The sequence below is a fragment of the Electrona antarctica genome, assembly GCF_951216825.1.
Source record: "Electrona antarctica genome assembly, chromosome: 22".
Lineage (NCBI taxonomy): Eukaryota > Metazoa > Chordata > Actinopteri > Myctophiformes > Myctophidae > Electrona > Electrona antarctica.
The window spans coordinates 35,520,728-35,542,859 of record NC_136805.1 but is presented as its reverse complement, the minus strand read 5'-3'; the positions used below and the strand labels follow the sequence as shown (position 1 = coordinate 35,542,859).

Here is a 22,132-nt window from a genome sequence, read left to right as displayed (position 1 = left end):
GCCTCTCCACCGCGGAACGGACTGTTGAAGAGGGAGGAAAGGCAAGGCAACTTTTGTTGGAAGAAGTTGCCGTGCTTTCTGGTCCGATCGGGTTGTTCGACTGGGAGAGGAGGGGGGGCGAAGACGAAGTCCCTTCGTCGAGTAGAATCTGATTGATTTTTTTTCTTCACATTTTTGATATCTTTGATAGGAAGGCGAGACGGCGACTTCAGTTGATTATCTGTCTTTCCTTGGCTATCCAATGGATATTCACTGCAAAGCAGACCCCTTTTCGGCGATGCACTGTAAGTATATAGCAAGCATAGCCGTTGAGTTTGTGAGATGATGCAGCGTGCATGTAAGCTGGTGCATGGTGATAATGCATGCTTATTATATTAAAAAGGCCTATACAGTGGATATAACAGCACTGTATTGCTTTCAGTGCAAACATGCATGCCTGTGCATTAAAACTGACACTGTATACGGACTATAGAAGTGTGTATAGCCATAATCTCATGTAGGACTATGCAGCAAACCAAAACACGAAGTGCAGCATGAGGAAAACGAGAATTAAATGAATAGCTCCTTTCGTTCACATTAAAAAGCATGTGATCGTAGCCTATACTGCAAATAATAATAATATCATAAATAACTACAAGAAGGAGGAATTAAAAAACTACTATCACATGGCCGAGATTTACTGAATTTTAAGTCATAAGTATAGGCTAAACAAACACCATACACCTGCCAGGAGTTGGATATACACGCAATTTGATATTATCGGAGTTTCAGCGACAGGTTTAATTTAGTAACCAAATGAACACAATCAAATGGGTAAAAAGTCACTATTAATAACGCGTTTTAAATTCGAATTATTTCACTAACACCGTTTCCTATATATATATATATATATATAGCTCCAACACCAGCTATTGTTTTGTTTTTAGGCCTCTCTTGTAATTCAACTGAATGGGTTTTAAATAATTGATAGCCTCTTCAATTTACCAAATAATATGTAATATGAGTAATCAAAGCTCTTTCAATTATTTACAATTACCGTGCGAGGGGAAAATGGCAGACCTTGCAACTTAATAGCCAACTTGAGACGTGGAGTTTACACGAAAACATAACCCCTAACACAGTGAGAGAATGCTGGCCACTTTAGACCAATAATATATGACTTATCCACACTTTAAAGAGTCCGAGCGTTAATACAAAATAAAGCATTTCAAATATCGCTTTTTTTTTTTTTCCTGTGACAAACAATAGGCCTATAACCACATGTATAATATGCTGGATATTGTATGTGCCATACACAAAATGCATTGTGGAAGCTATCATGCAATAACAACAGACATATAGCCTCAAATACTGACAGTAAGGCTACTGTATTATTTAATAGACCTATATACACTATCGTGGTGTAATATTGTTTGGGTCAGAGTGTTTTTTTTTAAATTAATAAGCTATATGGGCTATACAGTTTTCACTTATAGAATATAATGCAGGCCTGTTTAATTGTTTCCAATTAAAGGTTATATCGCTAAAATAGGTCACAAAAAACAGGAGCCGATACAATCGCATAAATACACGGTTAAACTATTGAATCATTAAAATAAACTATTGCAGTATAGTTCAGCACCTCACCAAATGTTTTATTTATTTATTTAGGCTTATTTATTTATTTTGACGTCCATGCTTTGTCCACACTGTCCACAGGCTGTATGTAATGTTACGGTGCCCTGTCCCGTTCTGTTGTATCCCACATAGGGCACGGCGGGGTGAACCAGCTGGGCGGGGTGTTTGTGAACGGCAGACCCCTACCTGACGTGGTGCGGCAGAGGATAGTGGAGCTGGCCCACCAGGGCGTCCGGCCCTGCGACATCTCCCGACAGCTGCGGGTCAGTCACGGGTGCGTCAGCAAAATTCTGGGCAGGTAAGGAGGGATGGATAATAGTAGGCCTATAAAGAGAGGAGAATAAAGACAGAATCACTTTGTGAGTGTATATGGCCCAACCGTAAGTCTACAAGGAATGGAAAACTGAACGTTGCTGTTCACTTAGGCTATATAGCCTCACACACCGACAAGAATATGGTAGAAGGTATAGGCTAGTCTAATAGAGTACGGTTAAAACAATAAAATAGAATAAAATAAAATAAAAGGAGACGATTCTGATCACGAAAACATGCATGGGGTTCATGAAATGGGCATTTGACATTATGGCCAGAAAGACTTGGATAACACGTGGGCATGTGTTTTAGTATAAAGCCATATGGGAGAAATCCGCATATGGAATTATTAGCCTACTGATAGGCAGTCTGCACAACGTTCAGAATGTTTTATATGAATATTTAGAAATACAAAATGTGAGTTTATTGGCCCTTATATTAAATAAGGTAATGTTTGCAAAAATAATATTTAGCGTGATAGCAAACCTAATTTGATTCGCTATGGAGCTACATAGTCGTATATTTGCTATCAATTGGATAAGTTTTACAAGGCGTTTTAATTGACAGTTCCCCGTTAGGAGAGATAGATTGGACCCTCTGCATGCATGACTGGACTAGCAGTTTGCTGGATATGGCTAATATAAATGTAGGAGAGTCGTTTGTAGATTTAATAAATACATTTCTGAGCTGATGCAAAACAATGATGGGACGAACATTCGACCTCAATCCTCTTGCCAATCAATCCCCGAACATTTTCTTTAATATTTCAGTTTATAGGCTTACTACAATTTCATTCATTTTTTTAAATTAACATATTTGTGGTGTGCCAGTCTTATTTATTCCGTGCATTTCTTTCTTTCGCCTGCAGATACTACGAGACCGGCAGCATAAAGCCAGGAGTTATCGGAGGCTCCAAACCAAAAGTCGCCACCCCCAAAGTAGTGGATAAAATAGCAGACTACAAGAGACAGAACCCTACCATGTTCGCGTGGGAGATCAGAGACAGGCTGTTAGCAGAGGCCGTCTGTGACAACGACACAGTTCCGAGCGTCTCGTCAATTAACAGGTAAGAACAGTGGATTTACTAACATTAAAAAAAAAAGAAAAGAAAAGGACATGCAAACAAAATCTCTTAACTCCAAACGTGAAGCCGATTCATACGTCAGCCTATATACCGATAAAATAACACTTGAAGTTGAAATCGCATCGCATAGGCTAGATATAGCACGTGATGTTTTATTTATTTATTTATTTATTTATCAATTTGTCTTTTAAACTCTATTCTAAAACGGAACTGCACCTGCAGTAGTATCCTACCTGGACCGTTTAAAAAAATAAAAACAACAACACATTTATAGCTTAATTGTAGACCTGCTATATTTTTGGCTCCATGTTCCCCCCAGAATAGGCATGCTTGCCGGGGTTCAAGTGGTTAATAACAGCAATAAAATAATGTGTGACCCTTTCAGAAGCAGCAGGACGAATATTCTAATTTCTCAGAGTATAAAACGTGAGGTTGGCATGGTAAAGAAAGGGGGGGGGGGGGGGGGGGGGGATGAGAGCAGCCAACGTAAATTAAGGAGGTCAGAGAGTGCAAATTGAAAATCGTTTATCACAGCAGCCCCCCCATCTCTGTTTTAAGTGCACCCACAGCAGAATATTGTTTGACCAACTTTTTGCCCATCGCAGTAGTGGTGGTCTCGGAGGTGCAATTCAATCTTTCAGACCAAACTCCCTCAACAATCAGCAGTACATCTAAGGACTGAGTGAATCTGTCTAGATGAAAACCGATCAATATTCGGTGACCAGATCCCGTGGCACTCACTATAAAGCAGGGCAATTTTCTTTAGCCCATCTAATGTGTGGTGGTGGAGGTATAGACTAGAGTCAGGCTGCTCTTCTAATGTGTGGTGGTGGAGGTATAGAGTCAGGCTGCTCTTCTGGAAGGTTTTATTTTTTAAAGGAGGAGGTTGCCTTGCTGCTGCCTTTGGTGGGGGAAATGGCTTGACCACCACTGTTGGCTAAGGAATTGACTTGTACCGAAAAACACATTAAGAACCCATCAGCGTTCAAATGTGTTTTTTGGTGCGTTCAGAATCAGAAGAAGCCTTCCTTTCGTTCTGTGATGGCACCTCTAATTCAGCTAAATGACTGGAATTGTATTTTTCCTTAAAAAAAAGTCGTTTTCTGTTTATCAGTGGGCACGTGGGGTACAAATTATAGTTAAATGTGTGCAATGTGTATATTTTGTCGGTCGTTTCTTACCGTTTTCTTTATTTAATTAATGTCAATCAAATAACAATGTTAAGTGTGCTAAATATTCAGTAGCCTAACTGTGTTAGCCTATTAAAAAAGGGGAAAAAAAGAAAAAAGAAAAACTAAATGTCCAAAGCTCCCATATAATCTGAAAGGGGAGCCACAAATGAAATAGCCTACATTACAAATATTTAGTAGGCTATATAACTTCAAATATCTCAACAATCTGACTATAATGTTAATTTGAACACTGCACGGGTCCATCTGGATCCATTTAGTTTAATTAATAGGCCCTACCCATGCTATGTGCATGCACCAAAATAATAATAGGTAAACACCAATACATTTGATGATGGAAGCTCATGCATGGCCACCATAGAGAGAGGAGAGGTGGTATGACCCCACCCCCTCTACACACACACACACCTGATTTATACACCGTTGTACAACGGTGTATAGCACGGTGGAACAAATAGCAGATCTGCAAGCTCAGCTCAGCTCACACAATGCAACACTTTGTGAGCTTGTAGATCGGCTCGCCGTTTCCGCGGCGCGCCACCGCTGTACGGCAAAGTATAAATCGGGCTACACACACGCACACACACACACACACACACACACACACCAAACCCCCAACCCCCTGCACCCCCCCCCCCCCCCCACACACACACACACACACACACACACACACACACAACCCCCCCCCACCCTGCCAGAGATCTCCGGTGATGAACTTTGGTTAAGAGGCACTGTTCCATAGAGCCAGCATCAGCAGCATTACATTTTAATGAGCTGATGGGAGAGCCATGGACAGCTCCACACAAGACATCTTTTAAATAGAGAAAGGGGCTGCAAGAAAATTCATTTCATGCTTCGTGGTCGCTTAAAAAGGCCCATTTAAGGAGGGCTCAGACACATCACACATGTATGTGATAAATTCAAAACGTACATTAATATCATTAAAAGACCCATATAAAGTTCATTCTTTTTTTTTTCTTCTATTTTTTTTTTTTTTTACAATTCTAATTAAAGGCTTGGTATTTTTGGCTGAGGGACCTTAGGTGTCTTTGTTTACGTAGGAAATTAAATTGTGAACACAATGAACTTTAATTCTATTAGCCAGTGAAGAGATCTACTTTGAATTCCCCTCAATGCATAATGCTGAATACTTTTTTTTGTCATAAAGCGGTCTTCTGAGCAGATTGAATGTAAGATTTCAATGCCTTTTCTACATCATTCTCACTCCATTGCAACACATGCACACGCATAACACCCACACACGCACGCACGCACGCACACGCACGCACACGCACACACACACACAAACACACTGAGGCATACACAAAAAAACAAAACGTATGCACACACAGGAAGAAACAGAGACATTGCTTTTGACTTAACTCACGCTAAATATTTCCACGCGGGTTTGAACTCGTAAAGTAATGATCTGCAGAAATCAATGAGAATGCTCATTTCATTAGCAGGCTTTGCATTAGATCAGTTTATTATAGCATCGCACCTCGTGTTGTGTTTGTTTATAAGAACACTGGAGTCGGTTGAGATGTTTCAGCTCAACACCCACATAAATGAGTATAGCTATTGATAATGGTCAAGCTCTCACTTCCCAGTTTCTTAACCCGTTAAAACCAGAAAAGCCATTTTAGATTTATATATATATGCCGTGCTACATCTTGTAGAGCTGCTATTTTTGACATACATGTTTTTTACATTTTTAACTCAAATCTTTGCTTCGTGGGTCGATGGAACAACTGATTTTAAGGTGTGGGTCCGCAGCCAAAATACAAATCATTTTTGGGGGGGTCCTTGACATGAACAGTTAGACATTTTTAGAATCAGGTCCTGCATGTCTTAAATGGAACTTGCTGTCGTACAAGCTTTAACACAGAGGTGTATGCCTATAGTCAAAGGCAACTGAGGGGGGAAAAGGGTATAGCCAGTAACCACTGGAGCTATAAGGCTTTTTCTAGACAGACAGCATGTGACTGAGTGAGAGAACAGTATAGTGGGTTTCTGTGGCAGACTGTCTGACCTCAGGACTGTTGACAAAAGAGGGTGTTCTATTTAAACACGTTTCCCCTGCATGCATTATTAAATGCTACAGAGATAGTGTTGTACTGTTTGTGTCTGGCCTACCGCAAGGAATTACCAACAACAAGTAACGCTACCCTCGCCACATAGTAGACATAAAAAAGGTCCTCAATGGCGCTCAATAATATTGATTCAGAAGTAAAGCAATTTTAATATTTCTTCGGGGGATTTTCAGCAACGGCCAAGTCATTAATTCATTCTCCCAAATTGCTTATTCAATATCGGGAACATGGATCCCAAATAAAGTATTTGAATTTATGTAGCACACACAAGTCAAGGGGTCGAATAACTGTTATGGCGAGAAGTGGGAACAAAATAAAATTAAAACATCAATATCTGGTCTCTGGGAAGGCTTGTTGTTAGATAGCCTTGCCCCCAAGGAGAGTTTTGACAGTGTTGGATATATTCTTTCTCCCACTCGCCTCTAGCACCTACCACATCAATACCCAGATAATCTGACATATCTCAGATCTCCATATCAAAATACGGAAAACAACCTCACAAGAAACTACAATAGATTTAAAATATTCTTAATCCGGGAGTCATTATCTCTATTTTGATCGATTTGACACCAGTACTCCATACAGTATATGTATTTTCGATCAATAAAGTGCATTTAAAAAAGCAGTTGAGGAATCATACCATAAAAGAATCACAGCACTATATGCTCACTCAGCAAATAAACCAAGCCAAAACAAAGGTGTACGTACGTACGCGCTGCATGGTCCTCACCCGACCTCCTTTAGCTTATGTTCTAAAATAGGCCCTGTGTCATATATGATGAATAGTTTTAAAGTTTACAAATTATTGTGACAGCTCCCTTTCTCCCCGAGTGCCATTCAGATTAAAGGAATCTAATGCTGGCGTAAGCTTGTGCAAGGCAATAAGGAACTATTGCTTTCCTGTCACATATAATTTATAGCTTTCTATTTGCATCTGCTTGCCCGTGTGACTAATCCCCAACTTTTTCTCCCCAAGCCCCGATCAATACAACCTCATCCGCATTGGCACTTGGGGGCTGGTGGTTCTACAGAGATGTTTGATCTGGGAAGCAAAGGGCTAGCATTCTCAGATATACCCCCTATAAACCTCTCCTTAGTGGGAGGGAGGGAAATAGGGAGGGAAGGAATGGAGGAGAGAGAGAGAAAGAGAGAGAGAGTGATAAAGAGAGCGAGAGAGAGGGGGGGGGGCTGATTAGTGCAGGCCAGGTAGAGTCAGTGAAGCTGATCATTGAGGTGAATTGATGTGATTTCATGCTTTGTTTGCAAGATCACTCAGACCAAAAGTGCACTGAAGACCTTTCTCTTTAAATGTATACGCCCTGCGAACTGTTGACCAGATCCATTCCTACGAATGGGTTGTGTAACTTGTGTTTAATATCTCACTTGTACGGGTGGTCTGTGGTACTGGTGATGCCTTCCTAATGGGTGACAAATTGGCGTGACCAAACAACACTATGACACAATTCGCATTGCCTGGTCCAATGGACGAATGTCAAGCCAGGCAAACATGCTCATAACAGATCCTTTTGTTGTTATATCAGGATCATCCGAACTAAAGTCCAGCAACCGTTCCATCCCTCTCCTGATGGGACGTCCCTGACGCCCGGTCATACCATCGGTAAGATGTCAAGTCACTGCATCAGCTTCAATAACACACATTGCTGTCTTGATTGTAATTGCATATATGTCGATCTCTACATCATCTGGCTGTTAATTAAGAGTTAGATGTTAAAGGTTTCGTTCACTCTTATTTCCAGTACCAAGCAACGCCTCTCCGCCTGTAACTAGCGCTTCCAATGACCCTGTTGGGTCCTACTCCATCAACGGGATTCTGGGCATTCCACGATCAAATGGCGAAAAGAGGAAAAGAGATGAAGGTAAGAGAAAGTACTTTTCACTTTCTAATTAGTGCTGGAAGTAGGCTGTGTTAATGTGGAGTACAGACATTGGCAAAATTGCAAATGTATGGAACATCTTCACCTGAATATATTATTTACTATAAGAAATCGGCAGCTATACATTGTATTGTAGAAGCACCTTACTGAACTCTCACTGTAGCAAAGGAAAAATGTGTCTGCTAAAGCTCAAACAGCACAAAAAGAAAAACACCACCCAAATCTGAACCTTGTTATATCGGGCATGTCAATCTGGCAAGGAGCCTTTTTTTTTATTTGAAGACACGACCTCCACTGTTGTCTCCTGCAATTAATCTTTATGGAGGTGATTAAGAGGCTTTAGATAATTACATGTCAAGATGATGTAGCCAACCACCCAGGTCAGTCAAGGAAGCAGCGCTATACTACCTCCGTGCAGGAGGTTTCAGCAAAAAGAAAAAAGCCCCTCCACTTCTTCTGCTGAAGTAGGAGGTTAGTGGATATAGCGTTGGCCCGAGGCGATATAGATTATTGGCTCTGTAAGCAATAGGCTTCCTTAATGTCACTACATGAGCACTAGCTGACGAGAATAGCTAAACAGGACACACCCGCAGTCCTGCGCTGTTGCGAGGCATGTGTTGTTGACATGGCGGGATGAAGCATGGCTCCTGGAAGAGGCAGTTAACTGAAAACGGGGTTCTGCACCGGCCGCCCCCCCTTTAGCTCTGCAGCAATTTGGGGCAGGAGCTAATCGGGGCACGGCAGTGGTTTACGTAGCTTTTTCTTTGTTCTTGTGTGAGAAGAGAAGCACAGGGTTTTTCTCTTTTCTCTTTTTTTTGTGGGATATTGAGTGGAATTGATGTTTTGTGTGCGCGCGTGCAGGGAGGGAGGATGACTAATGACCTGTCAGAGGTAGATTTCCTGGCAAAGATATATAAAAAAAAGAAACAACCAGCATGACGTGGACATGGCAAATGACATAATCAAGTCTTCCCCCCTGTAAAGAGATGCCATCGCGAGGCATAATGCAAACGTCTGGTATTTCCAGAGTTCATTTTCAGCCATTCTGGGTCCCTCTCATATTAGCCGGGGCGTAATGTCTAGTCACTGAATGATAGAATGCACACATTTCTATGCAGATTGCTACTGAAGGGCAAAGAGGTATTAAAGGGCACAGGGAGGAATAAGGGTGTGCGTGTGCGTGCGAGAGAGAGAGAGAGAGAGAGAGAGAGAGAGAGAGAGAGAGAAAGAGAGAGAGAGTGAGTGAGGGGGCTAACCTGTTTTGTGGAGGTCTTCTAGGTGACAGCCCCATGTTTCTATGGCTATTCAGTCTCAAATGATCCCTCTGATGTGGTGCCATTTCTGTGATTTAGATGGTCGGCCAGCATTACGAGGAAAGGGAAGAAAGCTGTGTGTGTGTGTGTGTGTGTGTGTGTGTGTGTGTGGCCATTTGCATGCGTGCGTGCGTGCGTGCGTACGTGCGTGTGTGTCGGTGTTAGGGTAGCTGTGGTTCTTATATACTTTCCCATCCTCCCCACCTGAAACCGGAGGGGCAGGGATACTTTATCTTTCCAAAACATAAACCCCAGGCCTTGGCCACACACACACACGCACACACATGCACACGCACGCACACGCACACACACACACACACACACACAGTCACACACACGCACACGCACACACACACAAACACACTCAACACACCCACACAGCATCAAAACAGTGCTTCAAAAACAATGTCTCGCCTCAGGGCACAGTTTGTAAGAATAGTATATTACATACATACAATGCTACCCTCTAGATAGCATTGTCCTATTGCCGTCTGCTCTTTTTAAAGCGCACCTTACCAAACGACAGCCTGTATTCGTGTTTGTCAACGTATAGCAAATGACATGTCAAAAATTGCTTGCTGAAATCAAATAGCTTTGGTATAATAAGTGAAATGATATACCGTAATGCTACAACCTCAGGTCGGCCATCTTGGCGTTTTGTGTTTTTTTTTGGGGGGGGGTTGGTATGGTAGCCTGTGTTTTAAGATTGGCTTGTTTGTTGCTCAGACGTATTCTTTGCACCGCTCAGTAGGCAGTAGTCTATATAGTCAGTTAATGCCTGGATTAAATTTCCCCACTGCACAGTAGCGTGAGAATGCCTGAGCCCTATTTAACTTGGTAAGCCTCATGATGATTATAGCACGAGAAGTCATTATCAGGGGTTGAAAACACGAGCAAAAAAATGAGCTGAGGACAGGAGGGGAGGCTGCGTGTGTTCGCGCGCGCGTGTGTGTTCGCGTGTGTGTGTGTGTGTGTGTGTGTGTGTGTATGTGTGTGTGTGTGTGTGTGTGTGTGTGTGTGTGTGTGTGTGTGTGTGTGTGTGTGTGTGTGCGTGCGTGCATGGTGCCAGTAAAATAGATTGTCTGTGTAGCCCAGAGTATTTGTTTTTTAGGCTGTGGTGTGGCTCTCTGCCAGGAAGGGAGACGGCTCCTAAGTTCCAAGTCAGCAGTGCCCTTAGAAGGGAAAAAAAGGGTCCCCATTACAGGAGGGATGTAGAGATAATGTAGTGTGACACACGTTATGTACACTGGGTCTCGGCAAGAGGAGCTTCAGGGACACAGGTGTCATAAGACCCATTAATCTGCCATTGTCACGTGTTATTGCAAATTAAAAGTAGCATGTTACACTTGGCAGCTATTGTTGCCGATGGAGTGGGGGAGAAGAGACCCCTCGAGATTGCGTCTTCGGTGACCATGGCTGTCCGTGCGCTTAACAAAGTGACATGTATGAGAATTTGCAATTCTGCAGAGGAAAGCTATTACCTCACAGATTAACATCCAAGTACCGAGCCAGCAGCACCACCACCACCCCCCCATCCATTCTCAACCTCACCACCCCCACTATTTCTGACAGCGTAGGGTTCAAGAAAGACAAAGGAAAGAGCTTAAGGAGCCACCCCGTTCTACTCTGCTAGCGATGGGTTTTGCATAAAACAAAAAAACCCGATTCTAATCCAACACAGCAAACTGTACAGTGACACAGATACAGTATACTGCATACAGCAGCATACTGTAGGTCGGGCATATTGCTCTCGCTGATGTTCTTGATTCAAATTATTGTTATAATAAGCGAATATCCTACAAAGCTGAAAGCACAGGTTGGCGGTTTCATGAGGACATGCAATGGCCAAATGGAAAGAATGACAGTCTATGAAGTGTGTCCGCTCTATTTAAAGTCACATCACACACCCCTTTCAGATCACCCCGCAAATTGCCACAATCAAAGAATCGCAGGCCGTTCTCATAATTTCCACCATTGTAAAGACCTCCCTTGCTTTTGTGTCGCGGGGGGCCTTCTTGATTTATGAGGAAAAATACAGAGAGAGAGAGAAATTTCACGATAAGACGATCATCATACATTTTAAAAGCCAACAACAATAGCCAGTGGCAGTCAGGATGAATGTGATTCTGTGCTTCAGTAGCTGCCGTTGAATTAATTATTTCTCATCTCTGACTGAGTGTCATGAGGAGTGAGCAGTGAGTAGAGATATGAGTGATGGAGCAGGCCAGAATCCCAGCTCTCGCTTCATGTCTCAGCATCTGTTTGGGTGAGAGAGCTGTAGAGGCAGCACAGGAACTCGGTTCACGGCGTAACGTCAGACAGACAGACAGCCACGCTGATCCGCACCACCAAATTGGATTAATAAAGTCACTAACCCATTAAGACGTGAGGCCGGTTCTACAAATGCCTTCTAGATCAGTAGTTCTCACACTTTCAAGCTTTTTCCAAAAATGTTCAAAAATAGCAGATGTACAAGCTCGCAGGGCGGCAACGAAGTGACGCGCTGTGAGCTTGTATAGCTGCTATTTTTTGGAATAGTCAACGCAAAAATCGAAAATATTTTGCTGGTTCTAATGGGTTAAATGCCTATATTAACATTCCCCAAATGAATAACTTGCATTAAGTCATGTTAATGCTTCCGTACGGTTCTTCATGCGGACGAAAGGGAACGAAATGTGCAGGCTTGAGCATGGTTAACATTCCATCGGCAATATTTGAATTTGTTTACATAATCAAAACGTTCCAATTAGGACAAATGCATCTGAGCTCTTCCAATTTGATGCAAACGAGCACTAATTTGATTTCATCTGAGGCAAAAATTGAATCAAGCTGTAAAGGATGGAGTTGTATTACAACAAGATGCATAACGATCTGTTACGCGGACATGAGCGTACAGTATGTACATTGACGTGTTACTTTCTACTATACACCAGAAGGACTTGGAAAAGACTTTAAAGATTAGTCTGATACCCCCTCACAAAGACAATATACTGTCATAATTAGTCATGCAGAGACCTTTTAGCCACAGACTACAAGATTTAGCAAAGACAAAAAAAAAATCAGGGTAGGGTCACTATGTCCGATAATTTGGTTGTTGGCAATGTTCACGTCATTGAACTTTACATGAGCATGTGCCAAGAAGGCCAAAGGCTTCAGATAATATTAAAAAGGTTTGATTTTATTGGACCGCCAATGCGAGAACAAGACCAACTTATGACTAGCACAGAGTTTTATAACCAAAACTATGGAGATGTTGGAAGCGTGCTACAACTCCAAACCCTCTGGTTTTTCCTCAGATGTTGAAAATGTGTCTGGTGGTATGACAGTGAAATAACTTGAAATGTTGTTTGATTGTTGTTTGATGTAAGACCGGAGTATTATTTAACAACTCAAACCCTATATGTTATTGACCAGGCGGGTCCCCCATTGGTTTGTACATGGCCCCCTCCATTTACCCCCCCGCTATTTCCCTACCAAATATCTTTGCTGTTTGCCTATTTTCACAGATTGTTCATGAGTATAGGTGCACTATAGGTTTCATGGGGATAAACGAGAAGCCGATGAGAGAGGAATGAACTCGTTCACATTGAGGGGGGGCTTTGGTGACCTCAAAGTGCCAGCTCACATCCCTGTGCCTCTTAACGAGGACGACTGACTTTTTAAATATGTTGCCCAACCTATTAGTCTGCAACTTTCCTTGGTTCCATTGTCTTTATTGAACTCACACCATTGGCAGCAACCAACCTTCAACCTGGTGTTGACATCCGACACACTCCTCCTCATACATATAAGGCTGCTGTAATAGCGCTGCAACTGTCAATTATCTTCTTAGCGATTGTTTTATTGATTTATTTTCCAATTAATCGCATAATTAAGATTTTTTTTCAAATAACAATATGTATCAACGTATCAACATGAAAAACTTTGAATGCATTATTTTATAAATCGAGTACATTGATTAGACTTTGTCATACAACGGCGTTGCATAAAAATAGCGAGAGCAACTGTTCACAATGCGATGACGTGTTGTGAGCTTGTAGATCTGCTATTTCACTATTTTTTTTAAATTGAAATAATTTTACTAAAACCCATGAATTTGTTAGCCATCCAGCCATCCAGTCAGTCAGTCAGTCAGTCAGTCAGTCAGTCAGCCAGCCAGCCAGCCAGCCAGCCAGCCAGTCAGTCAGTCAGTCAGTCAGTCAGCCAGCCAGCCAGCCAGCCAGTAAGTCAGTCAGTCAGTCAGTCAGCCAGCCAGCCAGCCAGCCAGCCAGTCAGTCAGTCAGTCAGTCAGCCAGCCAGCCAGCCAGCCAGCCAGTAAGTCAGTCAGCCAGTCAGTCAGCCAACCGGTCAGTCAGTCAGTCTCACTCTCCCCAGCCCCAGCCCCAGAATTGCGTTGGCTCAGCCTCCTGCTAGGGGTCGTGACCTATGGGTGCCAAACCCACAGAGAGGAGTCTGCTTCATAGAGCCGGTTATCTGATCTGATAGAAGCCGCTCCCTCGTTACCAGAGTGTTAACACAGACTGATGTCAAGATGAATACACTCAACTCCGCCGGTGATCAATAAACGACCATCGCGGGGGACGACAGCGTAATACTGGGAACAAAAGCCGCTGTGGTCAAAAGATTAGTGGTGTTGCATAACAGGCAAAGTGGAACATGTCAAAACAATGGCCCGTGGTCGTGGATCATAACAAGCGGAATGTAAATCAGTTTGTGTGCTTGTGTGTGATTTCTTGTACTTGTTGAGTGATGAATCATTTTGGGCTTTGGCTTATTAGAAAGCAATGACGTGGAGTCATGTACCTTGAGGAAATGGAATTAAAAAAGGCTGCATTTAAGTGAGTTAATGTCACGGAGGACTTTCGCAGTGAAAATATGTTCATTGTAGTACTTGTAGGCGCACATCATTGGAAATGCAAATGTTATGGGTGTACTAGTAAAAGACAGCAGTTGCGATTGTCGCTGTAATTTGAGGAGGTGTAAGAGAGTTCAGGGTTCGCCTGGGATGGATCATTTTGCGTGTGGGAAGTGTATTCCACAGAGGTGAATGACAAATGTAGTGGTATTGATTATGCTTGCTACTCAGGCCGGCTGATGGAAAGTAATTAATGACTCTATTTGCTTTGGTACCAAAGAGAACAATTGAGTTTGATAAAGTGACAAGCAATGGCTTAACCACTTTATAACCTGGCATCCCTATCATGTCATTTATATAGGCAAACATTGTCAACAGCATTCTAAAATAAAAAAGCAGTCCTACAAGTTCACAACGCATCGCGTGAGCTTGTAACTTGTAAGTCGGCTATTTTGGAAAGGTTTTGAATAGGGCTTCAGTGATTAAGGTGAAGGTCTTGGTTGTGGCTGTCCTGGTAACTTGCCTATAATATAAGATCTGTGATCTTATAATTCTCAGGAACTTGATAGTTGATCACATGGAGGATCAATGGTCTACTGATGGTCTACTACTACTCTATAGACTGGAGTAGTAGTAGTAGTATAGACTTTTGGGCACATGATCACTTTTTTAGAATAATACAAGCATAGATTAAGTTAATGTTACATTAAACATAAGTAAATAATGTAATAGGAGTAATAAAGGTAAAATAGATCATTTCTGATGGGGAGAAATGTTTTATGCACATCAAACAATAGTTCATTATGGTTATTTTTCATCAACTCAATGAATCACCTCAATATCCAATCTAATCATCTGTGTTAGCTCAAAAAGGGGTGGTTGCTCACCCCTGGTGTAGACACAACGGAGACATGTTGTTTCTGGCCCTTTGCAAGTGTGCTGAAACAACAGTTCATTCATACATGTTTATTTAGCCCATTGACTATGACTATACTTGACATTACTGTACTGTACCATTCATTACCATTACATTACCGATCATTTCCCAAAGAACACCATGGTTTGTTTGAGTCACTGGACTGAGTGGACTCCATTCACTTCAGTTCACTATCAAAATCAACTTGTGGACTTGAAACTTGCTTGACGTACAACGGTAAATCACTTTAAATCATTTTAAGGTTATTTTTTGTAAAAGTCACGTTATCATTGTTTGTTGTATCATTGTTTAAAGCACGGATTGGTTTGAATAGTCCCTGGAGAAAAGGTTTATGGAAAAAATGTCTCTACTTCTAAACTGCACTAGTGATGTTTAGTCAACATTGACTAAATTATTCAGGTAAGTTCGGTAGTGTTTTAACAACTTTGGAGAAAATGTTAACAAATGTGAAATCTAAAACTAAAGCCTCTAATAGGTAGTAAAACAGGTCTATGTTGATGTACAATATATGGCTGAAGGTGTGAATAGACAATGACATGTATCGATGGTGGTCACAAAATGTCCAAAGTAAATAATGAGGCGTAAGAGGTCGGAAAATGTAATTTGCTCATTTCTGGCCTAGGATTTGTGTGTGAGGCATATTTGCAAATAACAGCTAACCATGGACATAGTTTCAGCAAGTATAGTATGTACATGCGCACGCGCACACGCATGCGCACGCGCACACGCACACGCACACACACGCACACACACACACACACACACACACACACACACACACACACACACAGAGGGATGGGACTATACACTCTCTCAAGTCTCTTTATAGCCCCTCGATACGTTTAGTTCTTAATGGGAGTCAGGTTCATCCTCTGGCCTCAGCCCGGTTGAAGAAAGGTCAAGCAGTAGAATAGACTGGCAATAACCCTCCCAAATGGTACTATCACTGGGACATGATTGATCAATTGAATTCCATGGCAGAGAAAAATGTGGGGATTAAGTGGAGTATTATACGCACAATGAGTCGAGGCATGATGTTCATTTCAAGTTCATTTCAGCTCCCTCTTTGCCACCAGATCAGGCAATCAATAGGGGCCTTGCATATCATATATCACCGCTCCGCTCTCCCACCGAGGGGAGAACATAATCTGCCGCAAATTTAGAATGACAGATTTGTAAGGGAGTCGCAGGGATCTGGGATCCGGAGGTTTTAAAAAAGAAATAAGAAAAGAGGAGGGCCCTACACCTCAGCTATACCGCAGCCAGGACGCGAGGGGAGGGGAGGGGAGGGGAGGAGAGAGAGGGATGGTAAAGGCCTGGAGAGGTGGGCTAAAACAGTGGTTCTCAACCTTTTCAGTCTGTGACTCCCCAAAATAATCACATTTGAACTTGGGACCCCCCCCCCCCCCCCACCCCCACCCTGACAAGCACGTTGGAATTGTAGGAGTTGATGCATTGACTCGGTTCCACAGATAAATATTGTGAAAATAGCAGATCTACAAGCTCACACAACGACTCGGAACGCAAGCCATTGCGAGCTTGTAGATTTTCTATTTCCGGGGCGCAACGCCCGCACGCAAACCAAGCATATAAATCAGGCATAAGGCTTGGAGGGATGGCAGGGTGGGTGGTGTGTGCGCGTGTGCATGCTGTGCACGTGTGTGTGTGTGTGTGTGTTTGGGGAGGGTTAAGGCATTGCATACAAGTGACAAAGGGAAAAGCCAAGGCATCCTTCTCCCAACAGTGAGGGTAATCAGGTCAGGAGTCAGGAGAATACGCCTGTGTTTGGGGAGTGTGTCCCCGAAGGAGATGATTGAACCAGACTGTACAATTTTATGCCGCCGCCTCTCGTCCGCCATCCACTGTTTGCCAAATGGAACCCTGGTGGTACTCGCCCCGGAATGGAAGCGCTATTAAATTGCGAGAGAAGGGAAATTGTGCTTTTAAAAAACGCACGCTCTTGATTTTCTCGCGGATGTGAAAAGAAGGTTCTGGTGGTGGGGGAGGAGGTGGGGTAGGTTTGGTTGGGGGGCCAGATGGAGGCTTGTATGGGGAGGGGGGGGGGGGGCGGCGAGGGGGAATAAAATCCTCTGCCTAGAATAAAAAAAAAGGCACTGTAATAGGCTAGCTGCCTCTTTCATTAGTATACATGGTCGGGGGAACATGTATATATTTGCAAGTGATGGTAATCCATCAATTACCCCAGGGCTTTCACATCATGATGGTGTTAATACTGCAGGGGGGGGTGGGGGGGGGGGGGGGGGGGGGGGAAGACATTCCTGGGCGAAGAAACGCTTCTGAGGCGTAGAGTAGCCAGGGTGGCGCAACCACCATGGCTATTAAGATGCTGGGAGGAAAAAAAAAGAAAGAAATCTGCACTCCATTGCTGTGTATATCCTACTCACATCCCCAGAGTAGTGGTACCAGGGTCAGCATCTCGACTGTTGCTCTCTCTTCTTGTAGATGGTTCAGATGGTTCTGGCCCACACAGTGATTCTCAGGGTAGTGTGGAGAGTTTACGGAAGCACCTGAGGGCAGATGCCTTCACTCAGCAGCAGCTGGAAGCTCTGGACCGGGTCTTTGAGCGCCCGCCGTACCCTGACGTCTTCCCCACGTCGGAGCACGTCAAACCCGAACAGGTCAGTGCGGTGACGCCTTTGACGCGTCACCTTCCTCCCGCCTTCCGCCCTCACGTTCACTGTGCATGTGTGTGTGTGTGTGTTATGGTGTCACGTTTCAAATGGGGGAAACAATGACGTGAATAGTTACAATTCCAAAAGCATTTTGAGCAAAAAGACTGAATTCACAAAATGTGATGTGGTTAAGGTTAACCACTTTCGCCCTGGACTAGTCCCTCTTTTGGCCATGTCATTATAGGCGAAAGGTTTTCAAAGATTTCCCAAAAACATAGCAGATCTACAAGCTCACAATGCGTCGCAACGTGACACATTGTGATGCCTCAGCTTTATAGATCTGCTATTTTGAAAAGAATTTGAACAGGGCATAAGTGGTTAAACAATAATTCCACTGTATTACAAACCAGCATGTAAAATGCTAGAGGGATCACAAGGAAAAACACCCACACTATTGATTTTATGATGAAAAACACATTCCTCGGATCCCCCATAATTGAGAATAACAGTAAGGCAACATGAAATTAATCAATACTTAGATTTTTCTTCATATTTTGCCATGTTATTCAAATATTGCTTTATGTCGTCATTTTTTTTATCCCTATCCTTTGATGTATTGCCTGAAACCCTTTTACAAAGCTGATTTAATTGCAATATGTCTATATAAAATGTATAGGCTACAGTGTATGAATAGCAAACCTAGCAAGAAGCCTTCATATTTAGCTCACAGAACCTTTCATAGTTGTTTCTTCCGACATTAAAATCACACTCACAACCACCGTCTATCCATCATGATTTAAAATATTACAAAGCATTCGGAGAACAGTCCCCCCCCCCCCATCCCCCCCCACACACACACACACATACGTCAAAACCAGAGCCCTTATATGTGGTGCTTCTTATTAAAATCTCAGAGCTTATTACAATGGATAACCTTTATTTACTTTCATTATACTATTAAACAACAAGAGACTATTAATTTCTCCCATGAAACCGTACAAGTCGGACCCATAAAGCAAAAGCAATCGCCTAATTGAGTTCATTTTAATTTCTCTCCAATCGGGGCGAATTACGCAGGTGATAAATCAGTGGGACAGGCCTCACCTCCAGAAGAGGCCCTAATTTGCAGCTAATTACAAAACTGATTTCTACTGGAAGATCAATACCAAAACGAATTGGAAATGACTTGCAATCACAAAGAGCGTCAGAGAGAGTATTAAAAAGCAGAGGGAGAACGGGGTGGACTGAAAAGAGAGGAAAAACAGAGAAGGGCCAGCACAGCAATACAGGCCAGAAACGGTCTAGAAAAATCAACTTTAATTTAATGCAATATTAATCAGAGCACTTTGCCTTGGACCCCCCCCCCCCTTCCCCCTCTCTCTCTCTGGAAAATGTGGCCCTATTAGCCAGTGTCTGGGTCCTGTAGCAGGGTATTAAAAACCCATTCTGGAGATGCAGAACTCAATGGATTCAACCCCTCCCACACTTCTGCTAGCCATTTGGTCATCCTTTTCAAATGTATCTTTTCAGCGTTCCCCCACCCTACTCCCCTCCCCTCCTGCCCTTTATCTGCATGATAAAAAACGTCTGTTTGGCGTCTGAGGCCCTCCAAGAGAATAGAGGAAAACATCCGACATTGTGCCAGGGAACAGTTGTAGCAGACAATTAGAGTTTATCGGTGATAGTGGCAGACAAGAGCGGGGTCAGCGCCATCCCCTGTGGGAGCAAGGAAGGGCCCAGTGAGCCGCTCACACACACACTGGGCTTTGGACAAACATTGTCAACACACACAGTCTCCGGAAGTCTCATTCTCATTAAAGAAAACTGCAAAACATCTGCCACGGCGGCTCCCTTTAGCCCAGTTACGGATGAATATACGACGAGGTAGGCAGGAGGATATAAATTAAAACAGAACAAGTCAACTTGGCCGGATAGTGGAAGATCTATCCACTTTTCAACCCGGCATCCCTATTTTGGGCATTACATGTCATTATTGTAATTATATCTTCCAAATGTTCAAAAAGTGAAAATAGCAGATCAACAAGCTCACAACGCATTGCGATATGACACGTTGTGAGTACCTATACCAAAGCACCTATATATAGGGCTCAAGTGGTAAATGCTATCTAAAAAGAGCTTTTGTGGCATCAATACACAATACAACATCAATTCATGTCACGATCGTTTAGAAACTGACTAGTAGCGTGGGTGTTTCCATTCAGCTGTAAGGGGCAATAAAATTAAAAAGCTGGCTTAACAGTCCAAATTAAAAGCGCCAAAAAAAAGAGAAAATGGAAAAGAAAGGTGAATGGTTGCACACAGGGCCACATGGTGTGTGTGTGTGTCTGTGTGCGTGCGTGCGTGTGTGAGTGTGTAACAAAGCAGGACTGCTTTCTCCCTTGGCTGATCAGGCCTGCAGGACGGCAGTCAAGCACAAAGGGCCAGCTGACGCCACAGCTTTAGACTCATCTCAAAATCCTACTTCCTCTCAGACAATACCAAAATACATTCATGATATGCTTGGACTGCCGCCCCGCAGCCCCAACACACACACGCGCACACGCACACGCACACACACACACACACACACACACACACACACACACACACACACACACACACACACACACACACAGAGCTATACTTGCGAGGACAGCAACATTTTAGAAGGCTATTACCATTTTTTTTAACAAAAAACCCTAATCCAACACCAGCCCCTAAACCCACGCTGGGCAAGACCTATGCTGTAGAGTGTATAATCTTTCGGGGCGGAGAAGTTATGGGAATTTGGTACTGCTCATGGAAATGACGTTGCCGCTTTCCAAATCAGTTTAGATTCTCCTTGAAGGAAACGTGTGTTGTGATTGGGCGAGAAAATATCCATCCGGGGGAAATACATCTGACGGATGTTCCGGACCGACACTTCCGCCGATACACTCTCTGCCTCAGGTTGTGACCAGGCTTTTCTCTTCGTAGATGAGTAAGGCTGGGACCGAGGCTACCCTAAACCTAATCCCTAAATGCCTAATCCTTTAACCCTAACCCATAGCCTGAATCTTTTCCTGCAGTAATTGTAACCTAACAGCTCCTTAAAGTTCTAAAAATAATCTATTAACGTGAAGTCCCAAGAAAATGGTCCTCGCAAGTTCAATTTCTGGCACGCATGCTCACACGCAGTCTCTCTCCCTCTCACGCACACACACAAACAAACGCACACACACACACTCTCAAACACATTTACACCAACGGTTCCCAAACGTCTCAGGCCGCCAAAATAATAATATTTGAATCCCACCCTGACAAGCACTTGGAATTGTAGGCATAGCATTTAGTTTGACATAAATGCGGTGGAAGTTAGCCGTAGATTGGCTATTACCACAATGTTTGCCTCTTTCTTATATTACCATTTGGCCAATTTGGTATTACAAAAAGGTCTTAAAAGGCATTCAATTGGAAACTTTAGAAATGTGCAGATACCCTGTATATACACTTGTATGTTTGTTTACTGTTAGAAAATAATGTTGTACATTTGGCCCCCCCCAAAATAATTTGGGGCCCCCCTCAGTTTGGGAACCACTGGTCTTATACACACTGTAGAACAACTCATGGAGGGCCAGAGGATGTCCACCTAGGAGTTGTTTTGGTTGTGTAATAATGATTGAACTGTCGTGGCCGTTCCACCATGCAGGCTAACGAGTACTCGCTCCCCCCGCACCCCGGCCTGGACGAAGTCAAACCCAGTTTGTCCTCCGGCGCAAACCCAGACCTGGGCCCCGGCGTGTCGCAAAGCTACCCTGTAGGTAAGATCAAGTGCCGTACTGTAGTAGTACAACAAACAACAAGCACTGTGTGTGTGCGACTGTGCGTGCGTGCGTGCGTGCGTGCGTGCGTGCGTGCGTGCGTGCGTGTGTGTGCTGCCGTTATACGCTGCCAAGCCACTGCTTCAGCTGAGGGGGGGGATTATTATCTTGTTTTACAACCATGAAAATAAAAAACTAAAAAAAGAGAAAAGAATGTTGTGCAATTTGAATGCCCGTCCGCCAGGAAATACTTCAAAAATAAAAGCAAGACAAACACACAAAAAAAAGTAAAGCGTTGAATACTTTTTTTTGGATACCTGTCGACTCTGAGCTGAAAAGGTGATAACGACAATGAGGTACGAGAGCTATGATGTTAGCAGCAGTCTTCCATCTTGTGTTTTTT

General features: G+C 43.1%; 1 protein-coding gene across 2 annotated transcripts in view; it reads left to right on the top strand.

Annotated features, from left to right (window-relative positions):
* Positions 1–241: 241 nt before the first annotated feature.
* Positions 242–22,132, top strand: part of pax2b (paired box 2b) — a gene marked incomplete at its 5' end in the record, with an annotated part of 33,059 nt that continues 11,168 nt past the window's right edge. Inside the window, 7 exons of one of the 2 annotated variants that reach the window (XM_079493082.1) lie at positions 242–284; positions 1,750–1,915; positions 2,798–2,995; positions 7,838–7,914; positions 8,054–8,173; positions 17,760–17,935; positions 21,618–21,729. In XM_079493082.1, the coding sequence (XP_079349208.1) occupies positions 242–284; positions 1,750–1,915; positions 2,798–2,995; positions 7,838–7,914; positions 8,054–8,173; positions 17,760–17,935; positions 21,618–21,729 (892 nt within the window). Of the gene's footprint in view, positions 285–1,749; positions 1,916–2,797; positions 2,996–7,837; positions 7,915–8,053; positions 8,174–17,714; positions 17,936–21,617; positions 21,730–22,132 lie in introns of both variants that reach the window. The other variant, XM_079493081.1, reaches the window with a different exon arrangement.